The sequence below is a fragment of the Ruditapes philippinarum genome, unplaced genomic scaffold, assembly GCF_026571515.1.
Source record: "Ruditapes philippinarum isolate M1 unplaced genomic scaffold, ASM2657151v2 ctg2174_1_1_1_1, whole genome shotgun sequence".
NCBI lineage: Eukaryota > Metazoa > Mollusca > Bivalvia > Venerida > Veneridae > Ruditapes > Ruditapes philippinarum.
Genome location: NW_026859712.1, coordinates 22734 through 44257, shown reverse-complemented (window position 1 = coordinate 44257; position 21524 = coordinate 22734). Strand labels below are relative to the sequence as shown.

At 30.0% G+C, this 21524-nt stretch overlaps 1 protein-coding gene across 1 annotated transcript; it reads left to right on the top strand.

The window, feature by feature from the left end:
• The first annotated feature begins 6926 nt into the window (after positions 1 to 6926).
• Positions 6927 to 17376, top strand: LOC132757605 (alpha-ketoglutarate-dependent taurine dioxygenase-like). The gene is made up of 5 exons (XM_060748928.1): positions 6927 to 7063; positions 11008 to 11534; positions 11853 to 11992; positions 12571 to 12726; positions 14282 to 17376. Exons 2-5 carry the CDS (start codon positions 11141 to 11143, stop codon positions 14429 to 14431), a joined length of 840 nt encoding a protein of 279 aa, XP_060604911.1. The 5' UTR covers positions 6927 to 7063; positions 11008 to 11140; the 3' UTR covers positions 14432 to 17376.
• Positions 17377 to 21524: the final 4148 nt, after the last annotated feature.

The following is a 21524-nucleotide window of genomic DNA, read 5'->3' as shown; positions in this document are numbered from 1 at the left end:
GTCGTCTGCTAATGCAATATCTGATAATGAAGAACTTCCTTTTTCTAGATAATTGCATATAAGATGGCAGTTTATTCAGTAAAACCTGCCATTTAAATCTCCAAACCTTCAAACATTTCACGTATTTTATATTATTCTTTATTATAATTTAATACAGTCATGTCTTTAACGCGCAGTTTTCAGAGTAAACCTTTGATACTGTTAAACGAACCCTTACAATGATACGATATTCCTGATTATAATTGTTAATTATCTTTTATATATCATTACATCGTGATTTTTCTAGCTATGTTAAACGCATCCATGATTTCAGATATAAGATTAAAATAGTTTTATAAAACGAATGTTTAATTTCTCGTTGATAAAGACAGCTTTTTCTCCATAAAATACTAAATATAAGATACATATTTTCTTGTTTTTGGCCGGTTATTCTTATACCGCTTCAGTGTTTCCTATATATACTATGCCAACTCATCACATACTTTATTACCCAGTTTTATGTTTTGTTTTTGTACATAAATTAGATTATCTTTATGATCTTAACTGCTTTACGAGATTTTTCATTTAACCATAACCCCTCTATATTACCTTGGAAACGTGAGCCATGTTTGATAAAATAAATACAAGCGTAATATGTGTAATTTTCTTTTATCTATTCACAATTAGCATGAATATTCCTGATGGCATGAGGCATATTACAAATAGGAAAAATAAGGATAAATCTGTTTATTCTAGTCCTCATTTATAAAATCAATACATCTAAATATTAGCCATTTGCCGTTGGGATTTGATGCATTATATTTACATTAACTAACTCTCTTTCTAATTAACTACGATGTCATCACATGTTTGCAAGGTTTAACCGATAAAAGGAGAAAACGACAATATCTTTGTCACAATGAGCAATTTTATAAAAAAGGGGAATATTTTTTACTTGTGCAAAAAATAAATTGAATCATTACCAATCGAGTTAAAATGATATTCTTATTTTAGAAACTTTAGCATGCTTAAATGCATTTTTCTGTTTAAAGCATTGACTGGAGATTTCTCCATATATTATTCTACCTGCTTTAAAATGGCTTAAAAATCTACTTTATAACCTTGATATTTTTTGTACTAAGTTTCTCGGACACTCACACATGAAAATGTTTTATTTAGTTCATTAAATATGAAGATGTAGTAATTGGTATCTCAAACTTAGCACAATGAATCTATATTGTTGTCAAGTTTTTTTAACTACGACGTTTCTGTGTTGCAGCAAGCATGAAGAAAGGGATAAGGGAAATTGATGAAAATGTTTATGGTCTACGCACAACATCAATTTCATTGGTAAATTTCGAGGTTACACCAGATTGTTAGAATAACTATTATAATTGTTAAACGTTTAATTGTGACCAAGGGAAAGTTAAATACATATGTTTTGTTTTGTTTATTTGTTTGTTTGTGTTTTTTTTTTACTTCGTATTAGAAATAGATGTTTGTGCGCAGAATTGACTAACAGTTGTAAACAGAAGTTCCTGCAAATCATTGAATTCTTGACTTCTTGTCAGCTGTTTGTTTGAACTACTATTTTCATTGCAAATATGTGTGTGTATTATCACATAAAAGCACCCTTAATATATTAAATGAAATTATTTTATATGGTATTTTTAACTTTCATTTTCAACAGGTATGCAGCGTTTCAATCATCCAATCTAAACCTTTCTCTCCTAAGAATTAAGGTACACTATAAAGATACTTTGGATTTTTTGGGCATAACAAGTTTTTGGCAGGGAACTTTCTACATTGATGACGTGAGTTGAAATTTTGACTTTACCATTATTTTTTTGAAAAAATTATAGTCAGTTTTATAATTTTCCCAATTTGCGGCCCTTCGGGTTAAAAATTTTAAATCCAGCTTTTTTGAAAAGAACAGGGTTTATTTTTTTAAAACTGTCGGGTTTTTTCCCAATTTAAACCCAAATTCGTCATCTATAAATTGTTTTAAAATGCACTTTGACAGTAATGTTTTTAATTGACATTAACAAATACGTTTTTTTGGGTTTAAAAACACATTTTGTTAGTTTTAACGCTTTAGGGGAATTTTTAATGTATACATGAATATTTTTTTCCCCCCTCTTTTTAATATTAAAATATTTAGACAAGGGTAAAATAAATTTTGGGTTTTGCTTTTGTTTTGAAACCCTTTTAAAATAACAATACAATACCTTTTTTTGTTTGATTAATAATTACGTTTACAGCAAAACAAATCCAAACTTTAAAATGAAATGTATCAGATAATTAACATTGAAATGCAAAATTGGAAATACAAGTTTTGTCCTACATGTTTTTTTTTTTTTTTTTTTTTTTTTTTGGGGGGGGGGGGGATGGGATGAGGTAGCAAGGAAGTAGGATATTATTTTTAGATACCTCGTTTTATCAGAGAACGAGTATAAATTTAATTTATGAAAAAGCAAGGGCGATTTTTTGGGTCTATTTAAATTTCAAATTCATCAAAAAATATGATTTTTAATCTCAAACTCTTTTTTAAAATTTGTTTTGTTTGCAAAATTCCTATAAAACAAACAATTTAAGATCATGACATAAATTTACAAGCAAATAAACACGTACTCGTATAAACATTCTGATAAATAAACTATAGCATTATGTTCTCCCTTCCAATTATTCAAGTTCTGTTACTGGCAATTGTTTGATTATGCATTTATGATACATTGTTTGTGTGTTCAATTTATATTGATAGAATAATCACATCCTAACATTATGATATCAATGGCTATTAGGGGTATCAATCAAAAACTGGAGACTCATGCCTAAAAGAATTCTGAGATTAAACTTACACTCCTCTGAAGTGCTGAACAATTCACTAAAAATGTTCTTTTGTGTTTTGTTGACACCACATTAGACGAAAAAAGAACTGACAGCTTGAAATGAACAAAAGTTAGACGGAATAAAGATGTAATAAGAAGTGGTACATGCTTTTTACAGGACACGTGTAATTAAAAACAAATAAAATACATAACAAATGACACAGCCGGTGTTTTCGCTCTTTTTTGTTGAATCTAATTGAGTTATATATTGGCTACGATTTCACAACAAATTTCCCAATTTCTGTGAATTGTATTCCCCCTTTATATTATCCGGTGGAGATATAACGAAGAACAAGAAGTAGCTTAATCTTATTTATCTTAACATATATTCAAGTTTACAGTACACCAATACATACATTAACATCAAACAAATAACATCTCCGTCACAACGTGATAATTTAATGTTGATCCAATGGTTTTGGCAGTGATCCAAAACCTTAAAGATATACATGCTTTAATACCTTACTGTTATAAAACGCCATTCCCAAACATATTCAAAACTTTCTTAACAATATAAACTCTTTTGTATGAAAAATAAAAAACATTTAAATTCACAAAAACACGAAAATGTTTCGAACCAATTTGAATATTGAGCTATTGAACAGATTTAGAGATTGACCTGTTTATGTTTCAGAAAATGTTTAGCTATCAAAAAGATAATTTACTGCATAACTTTTCAATACATGTCAAATTACAAAATGTGGCTACTAAGGTTTTGTTTTCAAGGAACCGCTTTAAGCAGTGCACATTTCTTGCATAAATAGGAACAATTTTCAATATGAACAAAATCTAAACTACAAAAAAGATGGTTTACAGAACAGTTCATCCTCTACTTTCTGAGACTTTATCCCACTTTTATAAAGTTGAGGAATGTTTTTCACAAAACAATAGACATAAAGAAGTGTCTCTGTGTTTATACCACAAATATAACCAAGTCTGTAACTTGGCCTGTGTATATATAGCATATTTTTCATATTACCATATTCGAATATTTCAATTTTACTGACTTACTCACTACCATCACCTTTGATAGCATTTGTCACAATCTCAACAGGCCATTCATTCCCCGGCACCTGTCCACCATTCCTAACGAAATTGTGCTACTATGTTGAAGCGTTTATTTCTCCATCGTTTCTAGAACATATCTGAGATGTATCCTTTGCGGTGAATTTAGGTCATTATAGAAGGAGAACATAAAAAAATAAAATTGAATTTTTTGTAAATAAGCAAGACAATGAAAATAAATGCAAATTGTTTGCTACAAAGAGCAAATCGGATATGTTATAAAGAGAAAAAAGCTACCTATTGTCGCTAAATGTTATTACCTTCACGAAAATAAGTAGGCTAAAACAAACTACCAAAAAGAACCTTCAATGCCATTTAAAAAAATTGTGCGAAGGAAGTAGAAGATCAGTGCCGGAAGTTTTTTTTTTTTTTTTTTTTTTGAGGCCCCATCTGGGTAACCCCGTTTATTTACCCCGTAATAGGTATGAGGGGGTCGGGGTCATCCTCCATCATACCTTACATTGTTAAGATACAATAAACATGTTGCAAAATAATTATATTCATGTAAATATTGTCAAATACATCTACAGTATATATTTTGCATATAAATATAAACAACATACATACAATAAACCCATCTATTTTCCAAAAATATTTTACCAATAAAAATTACTACTTATTAATAAACAATTAAACAATCTGTTACGAGGTAAAGTTTTGTTTCACATATTAAGTGTAGTTTAAGCAATTAAGAATCTTATAATTGACCATCTATTATTTTCATCATCTGTCAAATGTGTATTTCTATAGATATTCCATGCTAATTTCAAACTATTTTTAAAACCAATACATGTAGGTAAAAAAAAATTTCTCTTAGACAAATAAATATATCTTTTCAATTCTAGAAACAATATGTCATATTTAAAATCTTTATTTTCTGTACCTAATATGAATGATTTACAACAAGGAAGTTAATTTTTGTCTTGTTACAAAAATCTAGGAGAAGGGTGTTCCCTCGCGATCATTAATCACAACAAAATTACATGAAAATTGCAAGCTCGGTTTAATTAAGTCTGTACATCTGTACATGAGGGATAATGAATAAGTGAAACCCTCCCACACAACCCCTTGCCCCGGCTTCAGCGGTTCTCAATCTTCAACTAAAAGTGCTGGAATCAATGAGTCCAAAGGACAAGAAAATTAAAACAACACTGAAGTGAAAATACAGGACAACTTGTTATAGCTACCGCACGGTACCTGACACCTGCAGTTGTGAAGTATAAAATTCCGGAAGAAGGGTGATCCATCGGGAGCATTAATAACTACAAAACTACATAAAAATTGCAGATTCGGTTTGATTGGGTCTATAAATGAGGAAAAGAATAAGTGCAACATTCCTCACGCCCCATAGCACATAAATGAGCGGCACTCAATGTATATATGACAAAATACATATTTTGTTTTGGGTTAATATTAGCATTGTCACAAACAAAATACAAAGTTTCCAAAAAGAAACAAAATATTGAAAACCTCTGTGGCCAATTAATGTCTTTTTCATAATTTACAACAAGACACACACAAAATGTTTTGGACAAAAATACAGCATTAAGAGCCTTCTATAATTTGTATCATTATGGGAAATAAATAATTAAAGGGAAGTAAATGCATGATATATATTTATTTTGTAAAATTATATCAGTTATTCTCCATTTTGTCATTATCGCTGTTTTTTTCGCGGAATCTTTTGGTTTCCTTTTTTTGTGGATTTCATTACATTCATAAGTACTATCGAAATTTCCGAATCCGGAACTTCTAACATTCGGAAACTTCTGAAATCCAAAATGTCTTCTTCTGTTTTCCATAAAATAAATACCTCTGAATTACGGAACTTCTTAATTCTGAATTCCGTAATATTTTCTGGTAAAATTGGTTTATATCACTTCAAATTACTTTCAAATTCCGTACATTGAAAAAGGTATATCATAAATATCATAAATGCGATTGTAAAACATTCAAAATGTCATTTTTTCCAATCAGCAGAAACCATTTATTATGACATCTGTTCAGCATTACAGCATGTCAATGTAAAATAACATTGACTACATCTCAAAAATAAAAGCAAAATAATGACAGATATAATTTAATGCGTTATAGATCGAAAACACATACGGAGCACTTCATATATAATCGGACATAGTGATATTGTCTCGAGGTATTCGCCCTCTCCCCTCACCTATATTACATGTTTTCTCTATGCTTTAACAATTTCGAGGTTATATCGTTGTACCATCTATCGTTATTTATATAAAACAGCATAGCACCGTCATATTCTTGTCTCAATTCTCATTTCTTTTTGCAGTACCTGCTAACAGCGTGCTGTCCAGTACGTTCTGACGTCATTAAATTGTTTTGTCAAAAATTCAAATTAACAAAGTGATTTAATTAACGCTCAATAACAATGAAGTCAAAATTAGGCAACAAACGTCACAAATATATTTTTTGCAACGTCCAATGCCTTTCTGTACACTTCCGTGTAAAGTATATCACAAAAACAACATATGATGTATTTGCAAAATGGTATATTCTCAAAGTGCTCCTTAGGTTCTGGTACAAGGTTGCCTTTGTAACTGGTATTAAGTGCTTGTGTGCACACAAGCTATAATTTGAAAACATTACTTGAGATATTATTTTTATCTAACAAAATCCTACAGCCTTTACATTAATATAAGCCCCCCAAAAAAATGTTTTTTGTTGTCACCGGAATTTACAGATGGCCTTTGTTTATCTTAGATGATTGATTCTTTTACTAAGATAGTTTTCAAGAGCAGTTTAAATGTATGATACTGGTGCGTTGTATTCGTCAATTGCCGTGTCCATGCGTATTCGTGCGTGTTCGTTCCTGCGCGCGTGTGCGTGTGTTTGTTCACGTTTGTTTGCTCTGACAAAATACACTCATTGTACCTTTATGTTTAATATTGATTGTTTCATTGATGAAAAAAATGATATCGCCTATCTTATTGTGATTATTATTATACGTACAGTAAAAACAGCCTATGATTGTTTAGAGTTTACAAGTAAACAAAACACGCGCTTTAACGTATCGACATAATATAATGCTAGTAGTTCTTGTGCATTAAATATAATTATAACAAGGATTATAGCTTTATTAAATGGATTTATAACAAATTACAGTAAGGTTCATTATTCATATGATTTTTTTTTAAATTACATTTACAGTGTATTTCCAATTTACATGTCATGCACATCCATTTAAAAGGGTTGGGGTTACCGTTCATTTCCATTTACATTAATTGCATATACATTTTATAGGGTTAGGGTTACTGCATATCTATTTTACATGACAATTGAGCGTAAGTTATTTGGCGACGTAAAAAGTTGTAAAAGAGAGAAAATTCACTGTGCACAAAATGTTGAACAATTAAAAAAATAATGTGTGATTGAAAATGGTGGATATACTCCAACAAATTGGGCCATATGAGTATCAGTTAAGTCAATTAAAAAAACTTCATCTATGATTTAAAGTTCATGAAATCAATATATGCCAGCGAGCAAGCTCGAAAATGAATAAGGACAAAAGTGAAAGCATATGTGTTACTTATTACGTTATCAATTTTAATGCAACATTCAAAATATAAATATTGTTTTAGAGTTTTTAATTCCTTTATTTATACGTTTTGATTCCCCGACTTTAAAAGGGTATATGTTTTGAAATAGAACATACAATTATTTTGATTTCTTTCTTATATTTTGATCCATTGTCTACCTTGCCAGCAAAATATCACTTTTGTTTAACTTAATCAAATGCAGGTTTCTGTTTCGAATAATGTTGCCGCACGTAAATTAAACACTATATCAATATATTGCAGAATGTAAGAAATAAGGAAACTATTAACCAACGGGTTAATATACAGTTGTCGCTTCATGTGATTAAAAATTGCAATTATACAACAGCAATACCGGAATCTAAGTTGTAAAGCAAATGTTGTGGTACTTGAGTACCAAAAAAAATTGAAAAAGTAAGAAGAAAAAAAACAGCTGTGATCTATTTGAATTATAATAATTGTACATCTGTTTCAACAATGTGATTATTTAGTAAGAACATTCAAACTTATTATGTTTGAACAGCTGTTTCATTACATGTCGCTAATTGCGATAGATTGTTTTACAGAAACGGTGAAGAGTGTAAAAAGCAAAAACACAAGAAAAACAACAACAAAGAAAATTATTATTCATTAATAAAAAAATTGTTATCAGGTGAAAAGACAGGAGATTTTTGGGGATAAAATGTCTACAAGATACTTTGAGAAATAAAGATGATTTAGCTTTCATGAATAACATTCCAGTTTTATCATGAGAGTTGAAACACAGGCTAGGATCAGTTGAAATTAGATGTCAGTCTCGATAGAATTCTCATTTAAACCGTTATTACCAGAAAATTGTTCAGTGCAAGGAAATAATGATCATTGTGTTGTTTTTATGAGATAACAGGAAAAAAAGAGAAAAAAAAGGGTTGGTCAAAAGGTAGCGAAAAGGAAAAAGGAAAAGAAAAGGGAATTGCATGAAATTAAAAGAGTGAGTTAAAATAAAAACCAAAATTTGCAAACAGTGCAGAACACGAAAAATTCTCAGCAGTTAATCTACAAAACATAGATATGATATCTTTTGCAGGTGATAAAACAAAAAGGATTGCATTTTAGGACTATTTTCAAAGTGCTGTGCACAGAAACATAACATTATCAAATGTTGAAAAATTAACTTACTTGAAAAGAGGAGTTTCATGGGGAAGCAATGGATGCAATTGATGAAGTAGCAGTGACGAATGACAACTACCACCAAGCTATTGATACTTTAAGAAACATTTTTGGGGAAATTATAGAAATTCATTACAATAGTTTAATCAACATTCTACCATTTATAAACAGAGTCAGCAATTTAAGGATTTTCATAGATGAAGTAGATAAGCTTTTTAGAAGATAACAAGTTTTAGATCAAAGTATCATAGAAAGAAAATACTAGTATTAAGAAATTCATGCTTCAAGTGTTTGAGGGTCGGTCATCAAGCAAGAGAATGCAAGATAAGAAAAAAATGCTATTACTTCAAACCAGCCAATGTTCATCATAACAGTTTATGTCCAACAAATTTCAAAATAGCAATTACAATCTTATGAAAACGCTCAAAGGGTCGAAGTAAAAAAAGGACGAAAACAATAAGTACACACATATTGAACCAGGTCTACTTTCAATAAATGAAACAATTTTAATGCGAACTATCACGACAAAAATACGTAAAATTGAAAATATGAAAATGTAAGATTAATGTTGGATTCGGGAAGTCATAGAACATGTGTGTAAGAAAACCAAGCAGGTAGACTCAAACTTTAAACTACAGGGAAGCAAAATATACAAGAAAGTGATAACTTGTGGGAGTAAAAGAAGACAATTTATGTCAATTACTGCAAACATTGTACCAAGTATTACTGGAAATTTAAGAAGAAAAACTATAAAATTGACATCACAGAAAAATTACCCACAATTGACACAAAAACTTACAATGACAGATGAAAGTGACAGATTAGACTTGCTCATTAGATTTGAAATTGTAAAATCAGATTAAATGGAAGAACAACCAGAACTCCATCTATTGTCATTATGTTTAGGATGGATATTAACTGGTAGAACAAAGGTAGATGAAGATCAAATGTCGAATTACAATGATGTTCAAATGTCAATTCTACAACATTGAAGCTCTGAATCAAAACGTTATACAAGTGTAGATGAAGCTGTGCCAGCAAAACATGAATTAGAATATTAATGGAGTATTGTGTCATTTGGAATCAAGCCTATTGAAGATTCCGAAGTGCAAATAATTATGTCAAATTTAAAGGAAACGTTGCAATATCATGAAGGACGGTATAATGTGAATTTGCTATGGATGGACAACAAAAATGATCTTCCTACCAACCGTGAACATAATGAAATTAACAGTAACAAGAATACACCAGAAACGTGACTTGATGAAAACATTATAAAATATGTGTTACAAAACAGAAAACAGTATTAAACACTATATGTGACACCATGCTATTCTTACTCGCGAGAAAACAACAACAAAATTGAGGTTCATTTACTATGCATCTGCAAAAACAAAATATAATTTGAATGCATGCCTTAACCGTGGAATAGTTATGATACATGGTTTATTTCAAATATTATTAAGATGCAAGTTACATCATAAAGGTATAGCTGAATATTGAAAAAGCATTTCATCAAGTAAGATGACAAAAGAAGCTAGATATGTCACAAAGTTCCTATGATTAAAAGCTATTTAAAAGGGAATGTCAGACATGTCAAATGTTGACGAATATTGGTTTTGCACAGTGCCTTTTGGCTTGGCGTTTTACATTAGGTGCTATTGAATGCCATTTTATGAAAACGAAATTGCATGAAACTAAAATTGATATTTACGTTGATAATCTTATCCCAGGTACAAGCGGAGAAGATGTATTAATACATTTGTACAATATGATTAATAAAGTACTTGGACATATGTGGGACATTGAAAATGACACACTTGGGTTTATCAAAAGTGTTTCGCAAGAAACCAAGTGTTATAAAAAGGAATGAATTAATGAAAGTTATATCAAGATCCGTTAGGACTATCTACCGCGGTTGCAATGCAAGGACATTTATTTATTTTAAAAACAAACTATGGAAAAGAAAGCTAGACTGGGATGAAAATGTTAACGAAAAGGAATTCAAAGAATTGAGTATAATAATACTAAACAAACTAACTAACTAACTAACTAACTAACTAACTAACTAACTAACTAACTAACTAACTAACTAACTAACTAACTAAAAATAACTAACTAACTTACTAACTAACTACTTGGAATGTTTTACGGATGCGTCGGAAATGTTATCGCAACGTTGTTGATGTTTGCTATTGACTAAAAATGAAGTAACATGAAAAAAAACAAAAAAAACAACAAAAAAACAAAAAAGAAACAGCAAAATCAAAGAAAACATTTATCTTCTTGTTCATATTGTCAATCAAATTCTAAATATCTTATTGAACATTAATTCACAAATTTTCTTTAAATTTCTATTTCAGATTAGTCCAAAACAGAACTGAGGACATACGTTTGACTTACAGTTAAGAATTTTCAAGTCTAAGATACGGAGGAAAACGGAAAAAGTCGTTGTTACAGTAGAAACAGCCTTAACTGATTTTTGATCATCTAAAAATGGAAATATGTGTAAAAAAGTTAGGCATAGAAGTCCGAGGGGTCCGTCTAACAGACCCGACAATATCTTCAGACGAAATGGTTGAACAAATCCAGAAGTTAGTTACGAAACATCGCATCTTGATTTTTAGAGACCAGGGTGAGGTGAGCGGAGACAAGCATGCTGAAATTTCCCGATGGTTCGGAACCATTGGTGGAACATTGTCCAAGGATGATCCACTTTATTCCCATCCCAAATGTCCTCATCCAGATGTGTATAGAATTTCGAATGACCCTGAAGAAGGCTGCATTAATGTTGGACGTTCCGGTTGGCATATTGATGGTAGTTACTTGCACGAGCCTTTCGGATATGCTTTGTACCATATAATTGCTGTACCAAAGACAGGCCCTACAGGTCACGAATCAAAATTAAATATATTTATTTACGAGCAGTTTTCTTGTTTTTATTACTAAATATTATTTATTTCAGAACACATGACTAAAATAAGTTTTTTTTATTGACTAATCAAACCATCAATATATCATTTGCACCAAAAGAAGGCAAGCGTTTTACAGTAAGCTATGTTTATTATAATTCCAACATTTCCCCTTTTTGGTTCAATTCCATATTAACATAAATTTACTAAAGGTATTGCAAGTTAGGATCTTTAACAGTAAGGTACTGACATAACATTTTAAAAGATACAATAATACTTATATAATTTTCTCACAGAATTTATTGGTTTTAAAGAGCTGATTAACAGCATTTCTGAAGAGACGAGAGCAAGATGGGAGCGTCTATGGATGGTGGCTGACAAGGGAGAAAACCTTGCTCATCCCTTAATTTATGCTCACCCAGTAACTGGAGAATCCGTAAATAATTTCATCTTATTTGAATCACTAATATAGTATCTGATATGGTTGTATATATGCATAAAGCGTCAAATTCTGTTGTATTCACATAACGATTTATATTATACATTTACCACTTAATTATGAAGAAACTGTGAAATATACAATTATAAAAAGTAAGAATATATTCAACACGACCAGATTGTTATCAAATAATGAACACCTCGCGAAAAAGATTTATTGAGTAAAATTGTAACACTTGCAGCAAATTGTTTTCAGTTAATATAAAGGAAAGGAGATGATGCAAAAAAAGTATACATTGATTGAAAATAAACTTCCTAAATTTCATGATTCTTCAGTAATTCTCAATGTTTCGATGTATCGGAAGATATTTGTATTTCTTGAAGAAAATATAATGTTCTCTCAACATAGCAAATGAAAAAAAACATCTGAGGTGTATCTGTAGTATAGATCTTTCAACAACTAGAAAGCTTAAACTAAGTTTATGTAAAAAGATGCATGAGTTTAAACCATTTATTATATGTGTTAAAGCACCCCAAACAAGTTAAGCCTGACCGTCATCATAATTTCAAATTTAGGTAATGTGTATTCATCTGGGCATGACAAAGGCTTTTATTTGGGACAAAGACACACCCAATGAGCAAATAACTAATTCGGATGAGACAAATGAATTATTACAAGAAATCAGATCAGAGATTGAAAAGGACGGAAGAAGATTAATATATTCGCATGAGGTTTGTAGTTTACTATTTCAACCATTTAAAAATTATGATGTCCGAAAACAATATACATATATGTCTTGTTTGCGACACATCGGTGGGTTCTACTTTTACACAATTAAAACCTTTGAGTGATGTGAGGGGTGTCATTTTGGAAAAAGGATCAAAAAGTCTTCGATTGACCTTTTAGTATCAGTAGAAACTCAACCATATTTTTCAATTTTAGAATATACCATTGCTTTACCAAAATAATTGTAATGTTTAATTATGATTGATAAGAGATGCATACAGTTTAATCATAAAAAGAGTGTCAAAAAGTGATCAGACCCAAAACATGAGACAAATAAAGAATCCCTAAAGAACGCACAACACGGCAAAAACTGAAAATGTTGCAGGCTTGGTTTGATTTAGCCTGTTTATTGACGGTAATGGAAAGTGCAAGTTTCACCACTCTCCCCATTTCGCCCTTACAGCCCTTATCCCTTTCTTTCCCATATGGCCCGTTTTAGTTTATATCCTGTTCCTGAATTTAAAAACCTTTTTTAACATAGAAATAAACCTGTAATGGTATTTAATATTTGGGCTTTTGGTCAAGATGTCGGTATTCCTGCAATATCCATAGTTGAAATGTGCTTGTTTACCCACTATTAATACATGTCGAGCTTGTCGATACAGTTTAAAGACAATTGATTATTATATACATTCTGATATGGTGTGATCTTTCTACTTCCTAAAATATGTAAAGCATACTAAGTGAGATTACTTAAATTATCTAATACTTGAATATTGACTCTTCTGTATTATGTGCAAAGACATGTGTTAAGCAAAAGAACGCCCAGATTGCTAATGTTTCATTATTTTGTATAAATTTATTGATTATGGTCTTATCACCCTTAGGTTATGGAGCCTGTTATTTTGCAATTAGTCTTTTGACGTCTTATCTTTGATATGTAGGCTTCAAACCTCAAATCCCATTGTAAATTCAATTTTGTTTATCTCCGCCTATTGGTTTATTATTTTAGGACAAACGCATTCTTTTACATGGGTAGCATTCGCCGCTTGGTATAGTATGAAAGTGCTCCATTCAAAGTTCCATGATAAAACCCTATGAACACATCTGTGCATGTTTCTAAGTTCAATATTTCACCATTTTTTATGTTTAATATATGATATTGCTTGAGTCGGTGCTGGGAGGCGTGGACGGTAGATTGCAGTTACCAATTCCGTCCATAAATAGGCTCAATCAAACCGAGCCTGCAACATTTTCATTTTTGTCGTTTTTACGTTCTTTAGAGATTCCGTTTTCCTCTATTTCATTGCCTTATCAGTGGGTTTTTGTACCTTGGCGAAGCTCTTAAAAACACTTACATAATCAAAGATGTTGTATTTTTGATCTTTACAGATTGTTCAGCACGACATTATTGTTTGTTCATGCTTTTGGTATTTTTAGTTCTTTCTTTTTGATCTTTTTATACTTGGGTGGTGATACAGAGTCTGCAACAATTTCAATTTTAACAGTTCATTGTTAAGAAAAAATATTGAATTGGAGATTAATTGTGTTCTATTTTAGTGGAAAGATGGAGATTTTCTAATAAGCGATAATCTTGCTGTGGGTCATTACGCCAGCGATAGTTCTGCAAGGGATAAGTCGGAGATAGGATTACGAATTCTTCATCGTACAACCGTTAAAGGAATCAGTAGACCGACAAAGATGATTTAAAATGAAGCAAGATGTGTGTTTTGGTGATATATATTATTTTTCGGAAGACTATGGGTTATTTAATTGTGCGGGATTTATTTAATTGTTTATTTATTTAATTTAATATAATGTTTTTTTATAACTTTAAACACATCATTATAAAATTTTCTCTAGGATACACTTATCTTTTTTACAAGTGGTGCTTCGACATTTTTAAACCTTAAGATAAAAGGAATTAAAAATATGATGACAGATGAAAAAGCGTATGAAATGAGGGTGATTTATGAAACTTTTAAAAAATGTATATATAAACGACATATTGCTATTTAAAATAAAACCGAACTGGTATTATGGGTTAAAAATATCCTGATACACATATATTTTTATCATGTAATTTTTTCTCTCCTCTTCTTCTTCTTTCTTCTTCGTTATTTAAATTGAAATAACACACATATTAAGCATGTTTTAAATGTATTATGCCATATGAACAATCATGTACGATTTTTTTTAATTCACTGTTCTTGAGAATGACATTATAAATTTAAATAGACATAATTAATTGTTTTAAAGAATTTTGATCTCTCCATGAGGATTTTTGATTGATTGGTGCCTCAATTAATATCTATTTTATTATTTACCTCATGTTGTCTTGTTTATATTGTGCATGTATTGTGTGAAATAAAGATATTGTATTGTATTGTAAGTATATTAATTTTACCTGAAGTACGATTAGTATAACAGCTAAACAACGTTATGTTCTGAAATTAGAAACAAAAACAACAGGTATGATTAATGATAATTACAAGTGAAAAGCGTTTTTAAAACACACAACTGATGCTGTTTATTTGTTTTGTTTTCGTTTTTTTAAGTGTGTGTTTTTATTATTTGAAATGATTTAAAAATAGCGGATTAATTGCATCAATGTAATGTTTGTTTTTTATTAATACATGTACCATTAAGATATGCCTTTGTATTTTAGCGTGTCAGAAAAAGATCATTAACATAATTGATTTAAATAGAGAATAACTGAATTAAACAATTATACTACTATAAAGTATTTACTTTTAAGAAAATTATGCTTACTAAAACATTTGCACAAAATGAGACAAAAGACAATACTACCATACATATATGTTCATGTGTGCCATGGGTATATATTTATATTTATTGTGTGTTTTTTAATGGCTCAATTTTTCAGAGTTAAAAGAACTGATCTGTTTAAAAAAGCACGAATAAAATGTTTATATAAAATCTAAAACAAAGCTTAAAGTCCTAAATGTGCATTGTATTTTCTATGTGAGGATATGTTTATGTCTAATGCAAAATCAATGAATAAGATGTGTTTTTTAAAGCAACATATTGTGATTATATATACGTTCATTGCCGTTAAAGACTACCTGAATTCTAATTAAGATAAAAGTCATTTTTGTTATACCTGCTATATCATACTGAACATTTCATCCATTTCAATTAGATTGTTTTCCTGTGATAAACATTTGTAACCGAGTACATATGTTTAAATTATTAAACGCCAGAGAACTGTTAAGATATGGTAATTAATTTGAATATATGACAGCTTTGTAGTATAATGTAACCATTAAAATATTGCAAAATCATACTACTGCGCTGCCACAGGTCCGCTTTTGCTAAGTTCAGATGTGGAACTCCACACTAATGAACGCCTACCAGTAAAAAGGCTTTGTCCCTTTTGTAATGACAAGGTAGAAAGTGAATTTCACGCTGTAGAGGAACGATTTATGTATGAAGATATAAGTGCAGATTTATTTGAGAAGGTGAGTGTTAAAAACCAATAATTTCACACAATGACAACTATGTAGAAGTTTATCTTTATATTCTCAAATGCGAGTTGCGTACGGTTTATTGCCAAAACCTGCATTGACATACTTAAGAGAAGGGTAACTTTCCTTCACAAAAAAGAATACACAAATTGCTCCTTTTTATGGTTTGTCTTTGATATATATTTTTTATCTGACTTTAAAATATGTACATTGTATATAAAAGAATAACAGATAAATGTTTATACTTGAATGTGGGTTTTAAGATAAATGTTTTATCTACACTAAGACTGTGTCTTGGACATATTAAACATTGTTACTTACTTTTTCGAATAGTGGTTTGATATGGTCCAAGATAAATATAATTGGACAGTATAATTTTTTTAGTGAAACCAATCTGAGGAAATTTTAATTGACAGGATATGGTTTTAAAAATGTCATTAATTGACTTATAATTCTAAGTATTGACAGCCATATACATAAAATATTGGATAATTATATGTTGCACTTGTATGAGGCATCCATTGACGACCAAAGAATTGATATAACAAGTATTCATGTTAATTATGTTGAAGAAAACAAATCGTTGAAATACTCAAGTTGGTAACATTTTGAGAATGTAAAGTATTGAGTAAAATAAATGACATTCTTTCCAAGGTTAAATAATATGTAATGGTCAACTTATATTCTTACTACTTGCATTTAAACATTTTAGTATAATTTTTTTATTCATTGTGTTCCATTTTATACCACATTGTAAACTTCTGCAAGAAAAAATGGTCTGTGGAGTTGTCTCCCTTAGGGACAAAAGAAAATGATCTCTTGTAGTTCTGTTTAGAAAATTTAATCATGTATTATATGTTTGTGTTTCATGATTTATATTTATTTTAATGTTTACATGTAAAGATGAGACTTAAATAAATAAATAAACAGTTACAGTTAGTTAATGGTGACCAATAGTTTGTTGATCTAAAGGTGGATGTTGATACATTTACTTCGAAACAATAGGATTTATTACTGGCAATATTTTCTAAGCAAACCAAAACTCCTTCTTTGACCTCAGTACAATGCATATTGTTTTGACTGTATTCATAACACAATAACTGATTAATTGACATACGTTTGTTTTCTCATTTATCGTTTAGCTTTACTGTTAGGGTAATGGACTTTAGTGCCAGGAGGTACTTTGTACCAGGAATGTCCAGATATTACATATAATATTTGAATAAAACGATATTTTGTATGTAAATGTTTTCACTATAATTTCTATCAAAATATGGTAGTTTTTTAAGAAAATTCAAAGGTTTAATAACCCTATTCACATAAATGTTTTTAAGCATAAAAACCAGCAGTATTGTTATCGAGATGGACCCAACATTACATTTTGAATGTGTGTGCAAATGCTTATTTATTTTATATCATTTTACCGTGTGATAATTGATGAATATTAGATAGAACTTTAGTATCATTAGCAGTAATGGACCATTTACATATGTGTTTAACTTTTTATTGGTTGTTTAAAAGTCTTTCCTGGTATTAAGTACTTATAGAACAAAAACGGCTATGAGGTTATTTACAGAACTATCTGATTAATAGTTTAAATTTTCTTTTGGATAATTGTTATTTTTATCCAAAACTGGTAGCTTCTACAGTAAATAACCATTTTATCCTCAAATAAGGCTTACATTCCCTGTAGATAGTACAACAAGGATATTAATAATTTTTACTTTTTTTTATTAATAATAAAGATAAATGGTAGACTTTTTGAATCGACGGTTTCAAAATATATATATATATATATATAATATTAGTAAACAGAGTATTCATTAAACTCGCTGTACATAATTGTGTATGAGTCAAATAAATGTGACGGCAATTATTATCAAAACCTTTTTATCGATTGTATGGCAGTAAATGTATTTTTTAGGGAAAATTGAAGAATTCAAGAGTACGAAATTCAAAGAAATATACGTTAACTAGATATCCTGATGTTCGTCTATAAAATATCTCAAGAAGAATACTTTTATACAAATGTATTACTAACAATTGTAGGATTTAGTATTTATAAAAATCTGGAAACAAATTAATACCTCATGAGCATTAATCACAACAAAATTACATGAAAATTGCAGACTCGGTTTGAGGAATAATGAATAAGTGCAACATCTCTCACGCCGCCTAGCACCCGCTTGGGCTGTACTCGATTCTTAACACTTAATAGCGCTGGCATCAGAAAAATATAACAACACTGAAGTGAAGACCGGGGCGCCTTTTTACAGCTGCCACACAGCACTTGACACCTGCTGTTGTGATGTATAAAAATCTAGATTCAAAGTGTTCCCTCGGAAGCATTAATCACAACAGAATTACATGAAATTTGAAGACTCTTGCAAATTGCATAATAAAGCCTTCTTTTGCAGTAACAAATGGTCAAATGAATTTGATATGTTGGAACTGTTTAAAACAAAATTTGAAATAATGTATACAAGAAAATGAAACTAAAACATTTTGACAAGACATTTATTGTTTTAAAATATTTATACTTATCTCTAGATACGTTCTTGGCTTTTATCCCTTTGTTTGTTTTGTGTCTACGTGTATGTTGTTCTATAACATACAATATCTCAAATTGAATTTACTTAACTATCTCATTACTTATATGTATAATTATGCATATATAATATTTGTAAAAAAAAAAGATAAATTTAGGAATAAATTGGTCAATTTTAAATCCAAATTTATATCAAACGCAATTTTATTGTAAAACTTAAGAAAATTATAAAATAAAATATTAAAATAAAATGAATAGATAAATATTGTATTGTATAGTTTTGTATTGCTTTTTGATATACATATTTTCAGAAATAATAAATTAAAATATTAAAAAAGGTAAATTGATCAATAAATTGATCAATTTTGAACCAAACTTATAACAAACGCTGTTTTATCGTAACATTTTTAGAAAAAAGAACGAAAATATCGAATAGATTATTTGATTAATAAATTTGTCAATTTTAAAACCATACTGACAACAAACGCTAATTGATTGTAAAACTTTCAGGAAATGACAAATAAAAAAAGAATTAAAAAAACACAAATTAGATTAATTGGTCTGTTCAAAACAAAACTGATTTCAACACGTTCATAATATCATACCTTAAACGATTTAGAAACAAACTGATATCCAATTCTATTTTATTGTAAAACTTTCATGAAAAATAAATTGAAAGAAGAAAAACAAATAAATGAATTGATTAACACATTGGTGAATTTTTAATCCAAACTGATTTCCAACGCTTTTTATTGTCACACTTTCAGATATTAATTGAAATGTTTAAAAATCAAATAGATACATTAATGAATAAATTGATCAATTTTAAAACCGAACCAATATCCAACACTATCTTATTTCAACAATTTCAGAAATTATAAATACAAATATCAAACAAGAGGGACATGATGGCCCTGGATCGCTCCCCTGACCCATCAACCTCATCCAAGCAATGTCTTAGACAAGCATCCTGGCCAAGTTTGATGACAATTGAGTAAAATATGTGATCTTTATTGTGTTAAAAAGGTTTTTCCATATTTGGGCAATATGACTTAGTTTTTTAAACAACCTTCCTGACAAACTTCCAGAATATTTGGATTAAAACTGCAGCCACTAGAGTGTTAACAAGATTTTTCTATTTTTAGCTCCTTTGACCTAATTTTTGACCGGAGATGACCCATCTTCGAACTTGACCTAGAAATCATCAAAACAACCTTCCTGACAAATTTCCAGAATATTTGAATCAAACTGCAGCCACTAGAGTGTTAACAAGATTTTTTTCTATTTTTAGCTCCTGTGACCTAGTTTTTGACCGGAGATGAACCATCTTCAAACTTGACATAGAATTTAATGTAAAAATATCAACGTGAAGAAAACGATTTATGAAAATGTTCAAAAATAGTATTTTTGTGAGTAAAAGAATTTGATTTGCTTATATTTAAGTCACGGCGTAAAATGATTAATTTTATCTAGTGGTATAACGTCATTTGTGAAGTACATGTCAAAATCACGCTTTGTGCGCGTAAGATAAACTTACAAAAAAGCGTATAATATGTTTTATAAACTTAGTAGAAAAGAAAATATGAACACAATTTAATGACGACATTGGAATTTCACTACTTTGTGCGTATTGACATACAGGTGGTCGGTAGCTAGTTCCAAAATATATGCTAACTATTTTAGATATTTGTAATTATTAATATGAATATGAATTTACGAGCTTTTGTAAAACATAATATATTTATAGAAGTATGACATTTATTACTTAAAAAAGTCGAAAACTTATCTTCAACATGGCATTTGATTTTATTAAAAACATAGAACACATTATTATGCCCCCACTACCCACCTTTTACAAACAATTCCAGGTCAAGGACTATAACAATGACAGCACTATCACAATTACACGCGCAAGTCCCAAATGCACATAATTATGCTGACCAACATTCTTGTAAAGTTTCTAGATCCTATCTCAAATACTGTTTGGGCTACATGCGTCACAAGTATAAATTGCAAATTCGTACTTACTGAAGAAATTAACTCTGGTATTTCTGCGGAAATTACTCTGATATTTCTGCGGGAATCAACAAGCTTAACCTTAGATGAACAACTATATTCCTGTTGGTTTTGTGACCATGCCCTTGTTCAAATACTGTTGATACTACATACGACACAAGTTGACAATTTCCGATTTGACTAAGTCAAGGGCAATTACTCTGGCATGACTGCCCAATTCGACAAGCAAATCTCCAGATGCGCAATAACATAATGCTGACTAACGTTCATGTAAAATTTCATGACTTTAACTAAATTATTTATGGAGCAACACTAAAGATTCCGGGACGGACAGACGCACGTAGTCAGACACAGGCGCACGGACAATTAAAATGTTTTAATTTCCCCTCCCCCTCAGAGGGTCGGGGCTAAAATCGATATTTTATCATCAACTCAATAAATACTAATGTTAAAATATTTGTAAATATTTTCGACCAAGCCAGTCACTGTATATTGACAATGTAGGTATCTTACTGGAAAAAATGATAAGCAATGCTGATTTACGATGGCGATGATGATGTTTGATTGATGGTAATAATGATGCTGTTGTTGCTGTTGTTGATGATGATGTATTGTTAACGTTGATGAAAGTAGGTTAAAACAACGATGGTTATGCTAGTTTACTAGGGTTAGGGTTAAAATGTGTGACATATACGGTCAGGCATTTACTATCAAATTACTGAAACGTATATAGCACATAAAGACAGCTGTG

Bases quoted from the DNA above. Each gene is read 5' to 3' on its own strand.
- LOC132757605 (XM_060748928.1), top strand. From the start codon at position 11,141: ATGGAAATATGTGTAAAAAAGTTAGGCATAGAAGTCCGAGGGGTCCGT. The intron at 11,535-11,852 runs GTCACGAATCAA...ATTTTCTCACAG, and splicing joins ACCAAAGACAGGCCCTACAG to AATTTATTGGTTTTAAAGAG. The intron at 12,727-14,281 runs GTTTGTAGTTTA...GTTCTATTTTAG, and splicing joins GATTAATATATTCGCATGAG to TGGAAAGATGGAGATTTTCT.